At 39.0% G+C, this 15,954-nt stretch overlaps 1 protein-coding gene across 1 annotated transcript; it reads left to right on the top strand.

Moving 5' to 3' along the window:
- Window positions 1-5,778: 5,778 nt before the first annotated feature.
- LOC110067788 (matrilin-1-like) lies at window positions 5,779-15,482 on the top strand. The gene is made up of 12 exons (XM_089283429.1): window positions 5,779-5,929; window positions 7,072-7,505; window positions 8,495-8,648; window positions 9,288-9,470; window positions 9,934-10,141; window positions 10,742-10,970; window positions 11,791-11,959; window positions 12,352-12,498; window positions 13,328-13,474; window positions 13,896-14,015; window positions 14,518-14,574; window positions 15,051-15,482. The coding sequence occupies exons 1-12, from the start codon at window positions 5,875-5,877 to the stop codon at window positions 15,122-15,124; spliced, it is 1,977 nt and encodes a 658-aa protein (XP_089139555.1). The 5' UTR covers window positions 5,779-5,874; the 3' UTR covers window positions 15,125-15,482.
- The last annotated feature ends 472 nt before the right edge of the window (window positions 15,483-15,954 follow it).

Genomic DNA, 15,954 nt, shown 5'->3' with positions numbered 1-15,954 from the left:
CATGTAAAGTTCAGCCGTCTGAATTGTGAATGTGTATTAAATTATCTTGAGTGTAACAGTTCAATTAAAATTCTGGCAGGCCTCAGTTCTCGTCTCTTTTATTGGTATGGCCCGACTTTCCCATGTTTATGGCTAATTGTTGTACTTAAGATGATCGAACGAAAATTACGTTAAGTCGGGCTGAAATTTTTATAACAAATGCCTGTTTAAAATAATCGCTATTTTACATAACACACTGGAAATACTATGGCCAGAAATAGTGCTAATAGAGAGGTGTGTCAATGTTATTACTAATACATGCTGAAGTCTGATGAGGAGGAATTCTAGCGTTTTAGGATTCTTGGCATGCTTGTGCAGATGAACCAAAGTTAATCTGAGAGCTCTAGCAAATGGTTATGAAGCCCAACAAAGGTTTTTGTTCAGCCAGTATGCTTTTGTTCACCCTTTTAGCATTGACCGAGACTGAGCATTAAATACAATAGGTAGCTGCGATAGGTGTTTACTTCTGCTGAGGAACTAACCAATAAAAAAACGTTTTGCTTACGTTATTCATGCACATTGTTTGAGCGAAAAGCAAAAAATTGTGCACGGTCGTGGACCTTCCAACATAAATCTTGGTGTTTTTGTTTGCTTCTTTGCAATCTGTTGGGTATCGCGTTAAAACTCTGTCACGGGGACAAAGGTTTTCACAAAAATTCTCCAGGCATCATGAAGCAAATTGTCGCTGCGAATTGTCGTAGCGTTGTGTCGCAGCGACATCCTGGCGCCCAGTGAGCCTTGTAGTTCTTATACGTTTTCTTGGATTTGATTTCCATAAAAATCATAACAAGAGAATGAGCCACTGTTGTAAGATCAGTTTTAAAACTGACAATTGAATGAAATTAAATGCAAGCTTAACTTGGTCCAAGTCGGTGCATCTGGTTGTAATAATTAGCATAAGTTTGGCGCTTTTTTTCTAAGTGTGTGGAGTTTTACAACCTGGCATATCTACTTTCATCAAAAAATGTGAGATCCAGATCTAGTCGATGCATCTGGTTGTAATAATTAGCATAAGTTTGGCGCTTTTTTCTAAGTGTGCGGAGTTTTACGACCTGGCATATCTACTTTCATCAAAAAATGTGAGATGCGCTAGAAATAAATTATTATTAATTATTATTATCTAATGTGTGCTGAAGGATGGTGAAAAAGAATGAGAAACGCCACTTAAGCATGCGCACAAAACTTGGACTGGCATCTTTTTTGGCCTTTATGTACCGATAACTGATTTACTGAAGGATGTTTACAAATGTCAGCCGAGAAACTTTCATAAAGCAGTCGATGTAAATCTTTTCCCTGGTTGCATTGACCTACTGAACTTCAAGATTATAACATACCTCAATTTCATCAACTTTCTAAAGTTCTCAATCAAAGTAGTCCCCCAGTTTACTTGTCTTAACTTGTAGGACCTCTGCAGCGAATTCAGCTCTTTGCCCGCGTATTTTGGTAAATGAACCAAATTATTTCCAGTCGGGAGTATATTGTAATTAGATATTCATTAGGGCGTTTCAGAAAAGTATTCACCGTGACCAGATGTAATAATCTATTATTTAAAGCTTTCCTTCAATAACTTTAACATCGGAATAACAGCATAGACTGAGTTTCATGGCATTTATAGTATCCCTGCGAAAACTGTTGTGTGAGCCAGGTTGAGCGCTGGCATGCAACGGCAAAAGTTTGAAATATATTAAAATTCGAAACCATTAATGAATGCTATTACATCTAGACGAAAACTCCTAATTTGGGATTTTCTTTATTCGGGTTGTCACAACACGATCCGTTTGACAACACGGAATACAATGGGAGATTTGAGGGATTAGTAGTTCAGGAACATCATTGAATGCCTGCCCTTTATTTTTTTTGCAAATTAGCCGCCCTTCCAAACTACGCCGGAAAAATTTGATTACGAAGTTGCACTCCGAAAACGCGTCAAATGTTTTTGTCCACACTAGTATGACGAAAAAATTTGAAAACGCACCAAATCACCGGCGTCAGAAAAGCTTGACTGCGCCCTCGAGGGTTAGTTTTCAAAATGTTTTCGGTCCACGCTATGGCTAAAACGCAAAGCCGGCAAATTCCTCGGGTTTGAAGAGCGTTTTAAAAAGTCTATTGTTTTCACCAGTTGTTATTCATATGACGTGAAATCACTGCAATACGAGCAAATGCTCTCTGGAGACTGTTTTTCTACCGTGTCCTGAAGGACAATTAAACGCCCAAGACTGACCTTTATTATAACACAAACAAAAACAAACGTGCCTGGAATGTAAAAGAACATTGTTAATTAGCATAATTTTTGGCGGCTATTGAATTAGTGATATTGTACTTTATGACAAGTTATTCCGCACTTTCTGTCAAATATACGTATCCAATGGAATACATGGAACTCTATCTTATATTCAAAATACAGTTTACATTAATTGACACACCTTTCTATCAGTACCATTTACTTCATTAATTATAAAATATTGTTCGATCCGTATTGTTCGAGAATGGAAAAGTCTTGTTCTTGTTATTGTTCTTGTTTTATTTTTGCGGTTTATAGATATAATTACAGTATGTCAATGTATACTGGGCAAGGAAGCCCAGGGAAGCCAATAAGGGTTATGTTAAAGACTTCCTTAAGTCCAGGTTTCTAAACCAGCAAAAGAGACGAGGCTCTCCAGAATTGTAATTCTCACCATTAGGGTCAAGACAATATATAACACAGGCATGATTGTAGTTCAGACCAGACGGTTGAGCAATATAAGTGTTAATCCCAATTATGTATTGTTTTCCAAGGTCTTTTTGTATATGGTCGCTCTTGAAAAGTACGCCGTTAAATTGTGTGACAATGCTAAAAGCATTTTAAAAAATGTCTGTTGTTTTCGGAAAGGCAAAAGACCTGAGGAAAATGAGCAAAAAAACCCCATATAAACTCGAACAGCCTGAATTTCTCCTAGAATGACTGTACAGATAAAAAGTGTATAGCGCAGCATAAAATTAAAGCTAATTAACAAATGGTATGTATGTAGTCGCTCTTACCTTGAACAAAATATAACATTAAAGAAAGGTTAATCCTTGTGGTATGCGAATTATGTCCTCAAAAGACGTAATAATGCTATAAAATTGAAACTGCTTGGTTTTGGATTAACAAAAATGTCGTTTTGGGTACTGAAAAAGGTTAGCTTCGATTTTCCGTAAGGCAAGAGACATACGGTTTTCGGGAAACCGGGACAAAGAGTCAAGTTCCCCAACAATGACGGAACAGATGAAAAGTTTGCAGCGCAGCCTAAAATTACCGCGAATTAATCAGCTTTTACCTGTAGAACTTTTCTTTTTTTACATCTACATTTACATTTTTACAAGCCTAAAACACCGTTTGAAAGCATTTGAGAGAAAACCGTCGTTGGGTCCCTTGACACTACCGGCAAATTACAATTTGATTTTGTCCATTGAAGGAAATAAATACTCTTCTCTTAAAGGAAAGGATATTGGCATAAGCGACTCAACTTCTAATCACGCTTCAGAAAGATCAGTTTTGAAAATTTAAATGGCATAGCACTATAAACTGTTCAAAGAATTTACGCCCTATTCATTTACTACATTTTTGTGTGACGAAGGTTTTAAATATTCAAAATTTTAACAAAAGTGTATGAGCTCATTGGTGTTATTGCCATCCAAAAATCTTGCAGTTTTTGAAAGCCAATTTCTCCTTGAATACTACACCCAAAGACCCCAAGAGTTTACCACTGAATTGCTAATTTTTTTGTTAACAAGGAGAGCATCAACTTCCGTTCCATTCACCGCTCTAAACTTGCGATAGACGTCAGTTGTTGCTTTTACTTTAGAAACAACTCAGCTTAGACGATTCAGCAGGGGAGAAATTAAGTTTCATTTTAATATATAGCTCTTCACAATAAAATGCAAAAACTGTTATAACTAATTTGACTCCCCAAGAAGTCGCCCATTAACTCCTCCGGCAAGTTGCTGAGTTTACTACTAACGGTTATGTTGGTTAAATTAAATGAGTCCTTATTGCAATTCTAGCTTAATCATTTTCACAAGAAATATGATTAAGTTTCAGCAAGTGTTTGCTTTTTTGTCAGCTTTCTGTAATTTGTGCAGTAAATGTCGCCAATATAATTATTGTAGCTGGGGGCAGCTCCAGACAATAAGCCACAGGCAAAAGGAACAATGAAAGATGAAAGTAGGTATGAAACCCATTATTTTAACAAATAAAAATAACGAAAATTTGTTGTACGTTTCAACAGAGTTTAGACATTTAATAAAAAATAAACCCACACAGACTGGAAGAGCTTGGCAACTTGGAAAAAAACGCTTACAAAAATGTACACATGTATGTGGAACTAATTAGCATCAGATAATTTGGTTTTATCAACTGGGTTGATAATGTCAATTGGCCACCGTAAAGAGATTCGAAAGCTAGTGTTATACTCTCCACCGACGCAGCACCACAGTCTTTTTTAGAAACTTACCCCCCTCTAATTAAAATTACGTTTCTTCCAAAAAACGGTTCAATTACGGTTTTCAGTGGGGCTTTAATGTTTCATGAAAATAAACTGACAAAGCGAGACCACACGCATGGAAAAAGCAATTTGCAAAACCGTACAAAAAAAAGAATCACCGGCAACTACTATTTACATTAGTAAGTCAGGCAAAAATTTAGGGATAATATAATCAGGTAGATCGAGAGGATAGTTGAAAAGGCGGTGAGAAAAAGTCACTTGGGCCAGTGAGTAACGATAATATCATCCGGCGTTATATTTCTTTCAAGCGCCTTATTTGATGGGCCTATTTCGGGTTTTTATTATCTTTGCTGAGGTGGGCGGTCAATATCGTCTTTGTGTTACAGCTACACGTTAACTTATCACAAAGGAAAACTCTCTAAAGAATGAAACGAGTTCTACAGTCGATCATTTAATGTTTTCCTGTAAAATGTTCGCTTTAAATTTGGAAGGGTTGCTGTTTCTCAACACATTAATTGCAGGTGCATACGAACATGCCACGCAGTGAAACTCTCTGGGCATGAAGTAAAAAAACAGTTCTACAGTCAATAAATGAATATAAAAAGTCGTTGGATACCAAGATACCCTTAACCTTATATCAAATTAAAGTTTGTAGATCTAGCTTTCAAAAACTGTAATGGGTTTTTCCGGAAAATAATTTATGGAGTTCTGCGAAGTCTAAACCAGAAGGTACGTTCAAAATTCCAGCTCAATAAATTACTTTTATCTTTGTAATTTCATTTTTCTCAAGGTCATGAACCCAAACTCTTAAAAACCGTGGAGGTTTCCCTGTCATCGATCGAATTCAAACTTACATCGGGGTGACCGCACCTGGACCGTTCCAATAAATTCTTTTTAAGCTAGTAAATTACTACGTCCTTTCTATGTAAATTGATTTAGTGCGCACAAATGCTTTTAAAACTCATCAAATATTTTCGCCCGCGCGATTGGTCTAAACGCGTAACGTGATTGAATATGCCCCAGCTAAAACTGGGGAATATCACTCGGATATTCCCCTATTTTCAGAACTGCGCGTTTTGCGAAAGAGATTTGAAGGATAATAAACATAATAGCCTCCAATTTAGCGTGAAAATATGCTCGGATATTTGTCCTCGGACATTATCTGTTCCTCGAAGAACACAGTTTTCTTCGAACTAAGCTCTCGGAAAACTGTTCGCTTCTCGGAACAGGTAATGTCCAAGCAACTTTTCGCGCCAAATGAAGGCTATTTTTTTTATTATATATTTTTAGATTTTGAAATCTAGGGTATTTATTTCAGAGTTAATTTGCCATTTTCCTTTAATTTTCCACAGTCGTCAACTGAACACCCGCAATGCATTTCTTGTGGCTGAGCTGTTTTGTTGCAGCGTATCTTACAACATGCCAAGGTAAACAATTTTGAATGAAATTTAAAGAAACGCTAACAACATGAAAGCAAATCAGTGTTCGCGTTCAAATCATCTAAATTGGTAATTAAATTTAAGCCCAAAAAATCCAACGAGCAAACAGCACGTTGACATTATAACACACTGAGGTCCACTGCAGCACTGTTACCAACACGACTGCAAAACTGGGTACCCAAGGTAGTAGTAATATAACAACATGAAATGGTGGAACTATTGACAGATTTGCCCCCATAAAGTATTAAATCAAACGTTAACCCAATAATAGTTTTGCGGAAAACATGTAATCTCGTGATCCCAACGCAGCCAGTGGGCTATTCAACTGACATGTGCCAAGCATGAACTAGGCCACTACCACCGGAAATCAAATCCACAATGGCAGAACGAAGATTTTGAAAATCCAGCGCCCTAGCCATTCGATTGCGTTCTTTTTGTTACAAAGATTACAAATCCAGTGCCTTTACCTCTAGGCTAGCCGCCTCCTTAAAGAGTTAGATTGAATTTAAAGTGCCTATGAAGTGAAACTTTTTTTGCTTTTATCTGTCGCTTTTTGTCTACTTTTCGAAACTGCCTAAAGCGAATAATGTTAGAAAGATAAAAATCCGACTTTTTGCCGCCCAAAGTGAGCTCAGTATAGCAAAACAGTGGGTCCGGAGACTGGCAACGAGTTTACAAGCGATGACGTAGGAAATTGTTCCAGCGATTCGTTTACCCCACTTTGCCTCTGTAGCTATGTGAATTGCCATAGGAGATTTCTTCAAAGTTCGCCATTTTTTTTTGCAAGTAAAATGTCAGATAGTGATGGATATATGTCCTCTAGTGAAAGTTCCAACGTGCAAGAGTCGGAAAGTAGCGATGAAGTCGTCTTAACAATTTCCTATGTCACGGCATTGTAATACATTCGTTTTGGCCGCGCGCAAAATGGACCCACTTTCGGTTGTCAAATTCGAACTTTGAACAGCAAAAAATCAAATTTTTCTCTCTTTAACATTATTGGCTTTTGGCAATTTCGAAAAGTAGACATAACAAGCGACAGAAAAACGAAAAAAAAAATTCACTTCATAGGCACTTCAAGATGACAAGAACAAATCATAATAAATTACGTGCTATTTCTTCGTTCTGTTCAGCTGCTTCGTCCGATTGTGAGAATACTCCGCTAGATATAGCTATCGTTATTGACCAAACGAGGAGCGTAGGACCGAGAAACTATGATAAAATGTTGGACTCGGTCAAATCTCTCATTGACAAGTACGATGTTGGCGAAGACAAAGCGCACTTCTCGATCGTCACGTACGCTAGAAACGCCAAAGTTCGAGTGAGTCTTGACGATCCAAAGTACTACAGCAACGAGGCGCTTAAAGAACTTTTTGACGAAATGAAGAAACAAGACAAATTAGGAAGCCTTACAAGGACTGACGTAGCGCTGAAAACAGTTGGCGAAGAAGTGTTTGTTAAAAAGAATGGCGGTCGACCAGAATCACCGAACATCATGATCGTTTTCACTGACGGGAATACGCACAAAAGGTCAGAGGATTATGAAACCGTGATACCAGCGCTTGAGGTGAGAACATGTATGCATTGCTAAGAGAAATATAGTTGTAAGACCTCTGGGCACACATCGTAACTTGAAAGACCTCGAAATTTTTTAAGGGCACATAATTATCGCAATCACGACAGCCCTTATCTTCGTTGGTGGAGGCGCGGTGACCTCATGGTTAGTTCGCTCGCTTCTGGATCAAGCGGTTCAGGATCGAGCCCTGACCGGCAAGATTGTGTTAATAATATAATAATAATGTATCTTAAAAGAAAGTGAAGAATGATCATCGCAGTAAATTTTCAATTTAAGCAATTGGAAAGAAGAAGCCTGAAAAACATCAGGGCTTCAAGGGGATTCGAACCCGTGACCTCCGTGATACCGGTGCGATGCTCTACCAACTGGGCTATGAAGCCACACATTGGGAGAGAGGTCAATTAATTGAGTTCATATCTTCCCGTGAGAAGTGAAATGATGTGAAGAATATATGAAATAATTCATACTTGAACTGCCGTTGTAGATGAAAGTGAAGAATGATCATGGCAGTAAATGCTTTAGAAACCAGATATAAGCGCCGGCCTGATGGGTCAGTCAGTCAATCAGTCAATCAATCAATTTATTAATGTCATACGTGCAAAAAGAGGTTGCCTCGGTATCTTAGCCAGGGGCTCATGTATAGGACGCATGACAAAGATAACGATAAAATAAGAGAACAAAACGGACTAGTTAAATACCAGTCAAAGACAAAATTTTAAATTTTAAGTGTAATAGTAAAATAAAGAACATGAAATAATATAAAGGTTGTAGATATATATTCATCAAGCCTAAAACTGAGACATCTCTCATTAGTGCCAATAAATTAAACAATAATAAACTGTAAATCTTTATACATGCGAGATATCATTTTAACCTGCTTAATTTAAAACTGGGTTCGCTGGCTCGTGCATAGTGAATACTAAATAAGTCATTTCAGAAGTAGTTTATTTCTTCTTATTTGTGTTTCGTCTCCAACAAAGGCGGCTGGGGTTAATCGAGTTGCTGTTGGCATTGGCAAGAATATTGATGAATCAGAGCTTGAGACCATTGCTGGAGACAAGAACCGAGTGGTTAATGCACAGGATTTTGGAGACTTAGACAACCAGTTGGATGATATTCGTGAAAAAACTTGCAGTATGTATTTTGTCCGCAGTGCTTATTCGTTGACGTATTGTTCGGGAAATAATATTTAAATTTGAGCGACAGGCAAAAAGTTATGACCGCACAGTTCATCAGGGAATCCTGACAGGGTAACAGACAAAGCAGACCTAGGGGGAAGAATAGCGAAATCGACGATGACGAAATGTAAACAATTGCGGAGGAAGATACTGTGGAAGTTGACCAATATTTTCAGGCTTTCACAGAGTGGTTTTATTTGTGGCCTCTGTGAAAGGCAAGAGGCCTACCGCAGTCAATAAGCCAGTCATTAAGTCAGTCAGTCAGTCAGACAGCAGTCAGACGGTGAGTCAGTCAGTCGGTCAGTCAGTCAGTCAGTCATTCAGTCAGTCAGCCAGTCAGTCAGCCAGTCAGTTAGGCAGGCTGTCAGTCAGCCGACAAGTCAGTCAGTTGGTCAGTCAGTCAGTATGCTACATGTATGATATAGGACGACGACTATAAATCATACTGGACGGATGCAATAAGTGTAACAAAATAATGATTTTTATTGTGATTGTCATTGTGAAGATAAATTAGTATGCAAAAATCGAAGTTTACAAACTCTGTGTGTATTAAAAAGGAATATCCATACATTTTGCGTGCTTGCTTACACTTTAGATATCGATGGAGGTTATACGGAATGGTCCAAATGGACGGAATGCACTGCAACTTGTGGTGGGGGAACCCGTCGACATTCAAGAACTTGCACCAAACCTAAGCCAAAAAATAATGGGAAAACTTGTGTCAAACAGAAGCTTGGCCCACCTAGTGAGACTGAAATCTGCAACACCAAGAAATGTAGTAAGAACATAACAGTCATTTTTCTTCATAGTTTACCTCACCACAGTCCATTTTGAGGGTTTGAATCGGGGTGCTGAAATCCCAGTTGTCAGTTTTATTTGAAATTTTTAGCCCATTTTTCAGTTTTTAGTCAATTTTGCACATCTCGCCTTTTTTATTTGAAGTGACAAGTAAACTATTGAGCAATTCTCAGCTATCTAAATCACGTAGTTTTCTGGTGGCTGAGTTTAGCTAAACTGTTATCTGTCTTAGGAATTGCAAATTATGACTTAATTGGAATCATTCTGTAAAGTAAATGTTTTTCGATGTCTTATAACCTTGGTGGAACTCAGTTTGTTTTGAATTAAACACGCACGATTGCGGTATGTTCCGAAAAATGTCATAATCTTTTTTCTTTTTTTCATCCTCAGTTCCTTGCTCGTTGGTAGTGACCTCCTTAGTTTTTTTTATCGTTTCTTTGAAGGTCCAACTCCGGAGCCTCCTCCTCCAGAACCTTGCAAGGAACATCTTGATGTCGGTGTCATCATCGATTCCTCCAACAGTATATCCCAACGGGACTACAATATTACTCGTCAATATATAGTACAACTGGCTGAAAGACTTGAAATATCTGAAGCAGGTACACATATGGCGATCCTTCTCTACAGCTTCGAAGCGCATACTTGGCACAGGTTGGTAATTAAAGCAGTTGAACTGTAACCTGGGCCTTCCTCATCTGCTTTTCTCATGAAAGCAGTTTCAGATGCAAACACATTTACTGTCTAACTCCAAACGGAACTATCCCTTACGTTTATCTTTTGATTAATGTTTCCTGCTTCATTAATTAAGCCCAATCCAGGACATGTGTTGTTCGTGAGGGAATACAGATTTATTCCTTATTTTCAACAATGATTTGTATCTGGTTTCTTGAATTAGAGACACCAATAGGATGAATAAAATATGCGACAATGTTATTCCAAGTCAAGCCATGAAGTATTAAATAATGGTAATTAAGTGGTAAACACGAAATTAAAGACCGTGTTTGACGACACTTCCAAACATCTTGAGAGAGTTGAAAATACGATGGGTGGCGGAGTAATATTTTGGCAGACTTCAGTATTTGAAAATGTGGACACTCTCTTGAGTGCTTGATGATCGTAACAATCTAGTCTATTACATGCTAACTAAGTTCAGATATCCAAACACCGTCATTGTCAGGATTCTCTTTTTTTAAATAGATGATTGATTACTGGACTTGTTTGAGAAGTTATTGTTAATCTCCATTGTTCTAGATTTTCCGATACACAATGGATTGATGCACTACGCTCTAAAGCTAACGCTTTGCCGCACATTCAAGGTGGAACAAGAACAGATAGAGCCCTGGAACTAGCAGCTGAAGATTTCTTTGGCTGGGAAGACAATGGTGACAGACCAGATAAACCAAACGTGTTGATTGTGCTCACAGATGGTGACACGAATGAAGGAAGTAAGCCATTCAACCAAGTGACCCCACCTCTGGATGTGAGTAATAATCAACAAAGTTTTCCTCTTCATCGTTTTTCGACTGAACTTTTTGTTCCAAACTTACATCTTAACATCTTAAAATCCACGATAACCCAACACAAAGCGAAAATTAAATACCACAAAATTGCACCTGACCAAAAAGGGAATGAAGGTTCTTATGTAATTTATCAAAAAACCGAGAAATTGCGTTTTACTATATTTCCAGTCGTTACAGGGGAGCTATTTGACAAGCTGCTATGTGTTTGGAAATGTGGTGGAAACACTATCTTGAGCGTCTGAAGTATTTTCTTACTCGAATAAGGAGAAAACGGTGCAAAAAATTCGTGAAAGATCGGACCGAAAATGACTTTCTTTGTTCAAACGTGTTGAATTAGTTAGTTAGAAAATTTGGATTCCAAAATTCGTGCTTTGAAATTTCACAGTTAAGGGGGTCCAACATGTCTGGTTCCTGATAAAATAATAAGAAGGGGATTTTGTGATATTTAGTTCTCGATGTGTTGGAATGTCATGAATTTTTGAGTCAGCGCGGCCCAGTGGTAGCGCGCTTGTCTTGAAACTTGGAGGTCAAGGGTTCAAGTTCCTTTTTCACCAATAAGCTAGAGTTGTTTTTAGGTAGATCCTTCTTTAATTTCTCGGCCACGCTTGTAAACTGAGCCAATTGGCCTGCCTACCCACAGCTGGGATTTTTAAACTTAATATGTTTATTTGAAATATATTAAGCGGGTTACTTGTGAACCAGCTACAATAGCTGTAGCTACGCGCTATAATAATCATTTAATTTACGACTGACGTTACACACTGAGCCTTTTCTATACAGGAAGCAGGCGTCAGGAGAATTGCCGTCGGAATTGGTAGTGGGATAGATTTGGGAGAGCTGCAACAAATCGCTAGCAACAACAAAGACGTTTTGCAAGTTCAAAACTATGGGCAATTATACAGCAAACTAGCAGAAATCATGATAATGGCCTGTGAGGAGCAGTATCCTGGTAAGTTAGACAAAAGTGAAACTCGAGTACAAAAGTGGAACGTTGTTCTGAATTGAAACCGTGGTATCTCGGTACCTTTAATAAGAAAAATGGCTGTACAGACATATACTAAAACCTCTATTTACAATATGGTTATTAATACAAACGCGAAAGACTAGTACTTACTTAACGTCTCCTCAGAAGGTGTTCAAAACTGACTTGCTCTTTAGCTGACTGGTGAAATCTGTTGGGCAGCTTCCGCAGGGGTAACCCAACATATTTTTGGGAAGCTTGACCTACTGACGATGGGCTAGGCTCTCAACAACGAAGATCTGTAATGCTAAGAAATCTGCAATACTAATTTGAAGTAGTTATTCCATGTCATGATTCTTAGTTTGCTTGTCTTTCAACAGGTGATTGTGGCAACTGGGGACCTTATGGAGCATGCAGAAAGACTTGTGGCGGTGGAGTCCAGCTTCGGCAGGGAAGATGTCCAGCAAACAGTCTTCATTTAAAACAGCAAAAGAAACGCTGCAAAACCAATCTTTGTCCAGGGCAACGTAAGTAGCATGCACTGTCGCAAGAGTGATTATTCCAGCCACTCGTTTGCAAAAGGATAAAGAACAACACAATCTTTGTAACGAAAGTGAACTCAAAGATTCAAGATCTCTGGGCAAGACTTTTTGCCTATTGTCTCGTTATCGTGGACAAATAATTCCCAAAGCAGCAAAGATGAAAAGAAGTCTCTCGTGAAAACAACACGAAGGTGCCAGAGGCTTGAGAAAATTTCTCGCAAACGAGGCTCGGTGGTGAATCAGTAGAGCGTGTGACGCAATCATGCATAAGGTCTACACGACAACTACAGTCGAGCCTCCCGTAAGCGCTAACGGGAGGTGGTCGCTTACGATAGCTTAATTAGACCATGCTGGGTGAAAATTTTGCCTCATTAGCATATGTAAACGGCAGAGACTTACCCCATGTTTCAATTTTTTTTTCCAAAAAAAAAAAAAAAAAGAATCAATTTCGCGAAAAAATCCGGTCCCTCCCATTGAGAAATTTCCCGGGAATGCTATTATGTTACAACACCTTATCTTCCAAGTTACGCTCTATCATCTGTCAAGTGGTCGCTTACGGGAGTTTAATAACAAAAGAAAATTCAAACTTTTAGCTCTAAAAGTGGTCGCGGTCGCTTACGAGAGGTGATCGTTTACAAGAGGTTTCAAAAGTAGTGATTTGACTTGGAAACTTTTGGTATTTTGGAAAACTGGTCGTTGAGGAGAGGTGGTCGCTAACGAGAGGTGGTCGCAACCGGAGGTTCAACTGTACTATCTATACTTTCCACCGTCTATTGCATTTATTTGCCTTTTTTTATCTTTACTTAAACCTTAGAGCCTTGTATTGACAAGGAGGGAGACTGTCCTCAGAGAGCTGCTTCAGGAGACTGTTGGAAAACCGCAAAACCATCGACAAGTTTCTACATTGGAAAAACGTTTCCACTATGGGATAAATGTCAAAAGAGTTGTCGTCGATGCAGTGGTAAGAGGTGGAAGACAAACACGTGTAGCAAACTAATATTCCTCGTCGTTCTTTTATCTATTACAAATACCCTTGGAATTCTTAAGCACGGAAGGCAGCATTTGCTATTGTACTGTCAGTTACCCGTGTCCTTGCTTGGTGCTATACCGTTGAAATTGTTGAGAATAATTTTGCTATGATTTATGGGTAAATGAACCAGTCGCTTTTTTTCCTACGGAGGATGTAAACTGGAAGCAAGTACATTTAACTGTTGCCGGCGAAGCGCGGGAAAACATGATGTACGGGCGAATCCCGATCGGGTTTAGTCTAACTTCTGATTGGCTGAAAAGGTGCATGCACGAGGTTTTCAAACTAGTCAAATTCAAATCCAAAGCACAAATGAAAACTGCTCTATCCGATATTCCTTTTCATTTTGCCGCAGCTGACACCTCATGCCAAGACAGTGATCCGTACATTTGTTCCTATTGGTCAAAGGCACAAGGAAATCGATTCAAATGCAACTTCCGTTTTCGTCAAGGTTACGGAGTAAAGTCCCTGAGAGGTAAGCAGTTTCACGAGGATTTAGTTACTAAATAACAACACTCTATGCATCCCTAACTCGCAACATTCATGAATGGAAGTAACAGTACGTGGAGTTGCAACGCTTTCCTTCTTTGGGGTAAACGGTGTGAAAGTTACTAACTCCTAAGCTTGTTCTTGGAAAAAAGTAAGATCCAGGGGCCAGTTGTTGGAAGGCTGCAAAAGCCTATCCAGTGGATAAGCGTTGACAAAATACACTACACTGTAATTTGGATGGTGACTTATACGGTGGATAGCGTTACACACCCTTTGACCAACTGGGGCCAGACTGTTTGGTTAAATAGTCTAAGTGTGTGTTGATGCTAAAAAGAATTGGACAAACAATGGACACGTCTGGCTCGGAAAGAAAAGACGTAACTGAGCGATAACTACTTGAGCCTCTAAAATGTAACTGCTTTATGTTTATGCTTCCATTAACGTACGGGTTAACTTGCTAATATGACCTGCAACGTTTCTTTCTTCAGACATGTGTAAGAAGAGCTGCGGTCAGTGCAGCGGCGGCGGAGGCGGAGGAGGAGGAGGTTATTATCATTAAATCAGTAGTAGATCTAAGTCAGAGCCCTGGGAAACTCCATCGCCTTTTGTTTTCACTGAATAAGAAACATGGTACAGTTGAAAGGAGACTGAAGCCGTTAATTTCTGTTCTGGTTGCTCCTCTCTCTTAGTTACCTTAAGGTCTGGATTCTGAAGACATGTTGAAAACAAAGGCAAAGCCCCGTCAAACGTCCATAAGTAAAGATCTCCAAACTACATGTACAATTGTTACTTTATTTTAAGGACAATTGAGATTCTGGTGAAAGCATCCCTGTCCTAGCTTACTTTTGGCAGAGGGTCTGAATGAGGGGAGTTTCTCTGATTCCAGTTACAAATTCTGTATTCCTTTGGCCATTTAGCAAAAGATACGAGACTTTCAGAAAAAGATCTAAATCTAATTCGCAAAACCGTACTGACAATGAATCAAACCCATAAATTCTGTTTTTTTCACCTTCTTTTTCAGGTCAGGGTGGTTACGGAGGTGGTAGTCGTCCTGGTTACGGTGGCGGCCATCGTCGTCCTTGTTGGGGACGTTGATAATCAGGTAGTAAACTCCACTATAACCGGGTGCTGTTCATTTGTTCAAGCAGTTCAAGCCAGGGTATCAAGAACTTTTTTTAGTGTATCACTCGTTGAGTTTAAATCAGTATGTTTACATCAGTATGATTCTCTCCGAATAATATTCATTAATACGAGTGCACTAAGTAAAGTGACTAAGTCGGGAAGATGCGTTTTTCAGTTTAAAAAAAATAATGATGTGTAGTATTTGCAGCTTGTTTTTAACTTCCAGCTTTCAAAATCAAAGCGTGCCCTTATCGTTCCAGACGAAATTCTAGTGGGAATAGCGAACAAACTGTTAAAAAGGAGTGATAAATAAACTTGCAAGTTGAAAGTCTCTCTTGATTTGTAATTTTTGATCTACTCATTCTACTAGTACCCTGGCTCACTAGCTTCCAAGCTGGCCAGCTGGGTGGGTTGGTGGACGGATAGATTGCTGGATGGCGTGACCAGCTGACTGGCTGTCTGCGTAATCGTAGCGATAACTCGTGGCGAGATGATGGCAATTATTTGGCTACACTTACAGGAAGAGGTGTTACATCGATATTCTTGTTACGTTTGAAGCAAGTAGACCTGGGGGGAGGTACTCCCAGAAAAGTTGGGTGGGGGTGTGCGGCCCGCTTCCCAAAACCCTTAACATATTTATGACCAAAATCTGCGGTTTTCAGCACCCCATTTATGACCTGAAAAAGTAGCTTCTTCCAAAAAGCAAACCTAGTTTAAAGTGTCCATACGGCCAACAGGGTTTTTTGTGGCTTTGGTATCTCTATAATGTGTAAAAAGGTTTTCTAAGAAAAAAAATTGGATTC

Source organism: Orbicella faveolata, unplaced genomic scaffold, assembly GCF_042242905.1.
Source record: "Orbicella faveolata isolate gen_17 unplaced genomic scaffold, um_ofav_v1 contig_12, whole genome shotgun sequence".
Lineage (NCBI taxonomy): Eukaryota > Metazoa > Cnidaria > Anthozoa > Scleractinia > Merulinidae > Orbicella > Orbicella faveolata.
Note: the sequence above shows the minus strand (reverse complement) of the source record. Positions and strands in the feature narration are given on the sequence as shown.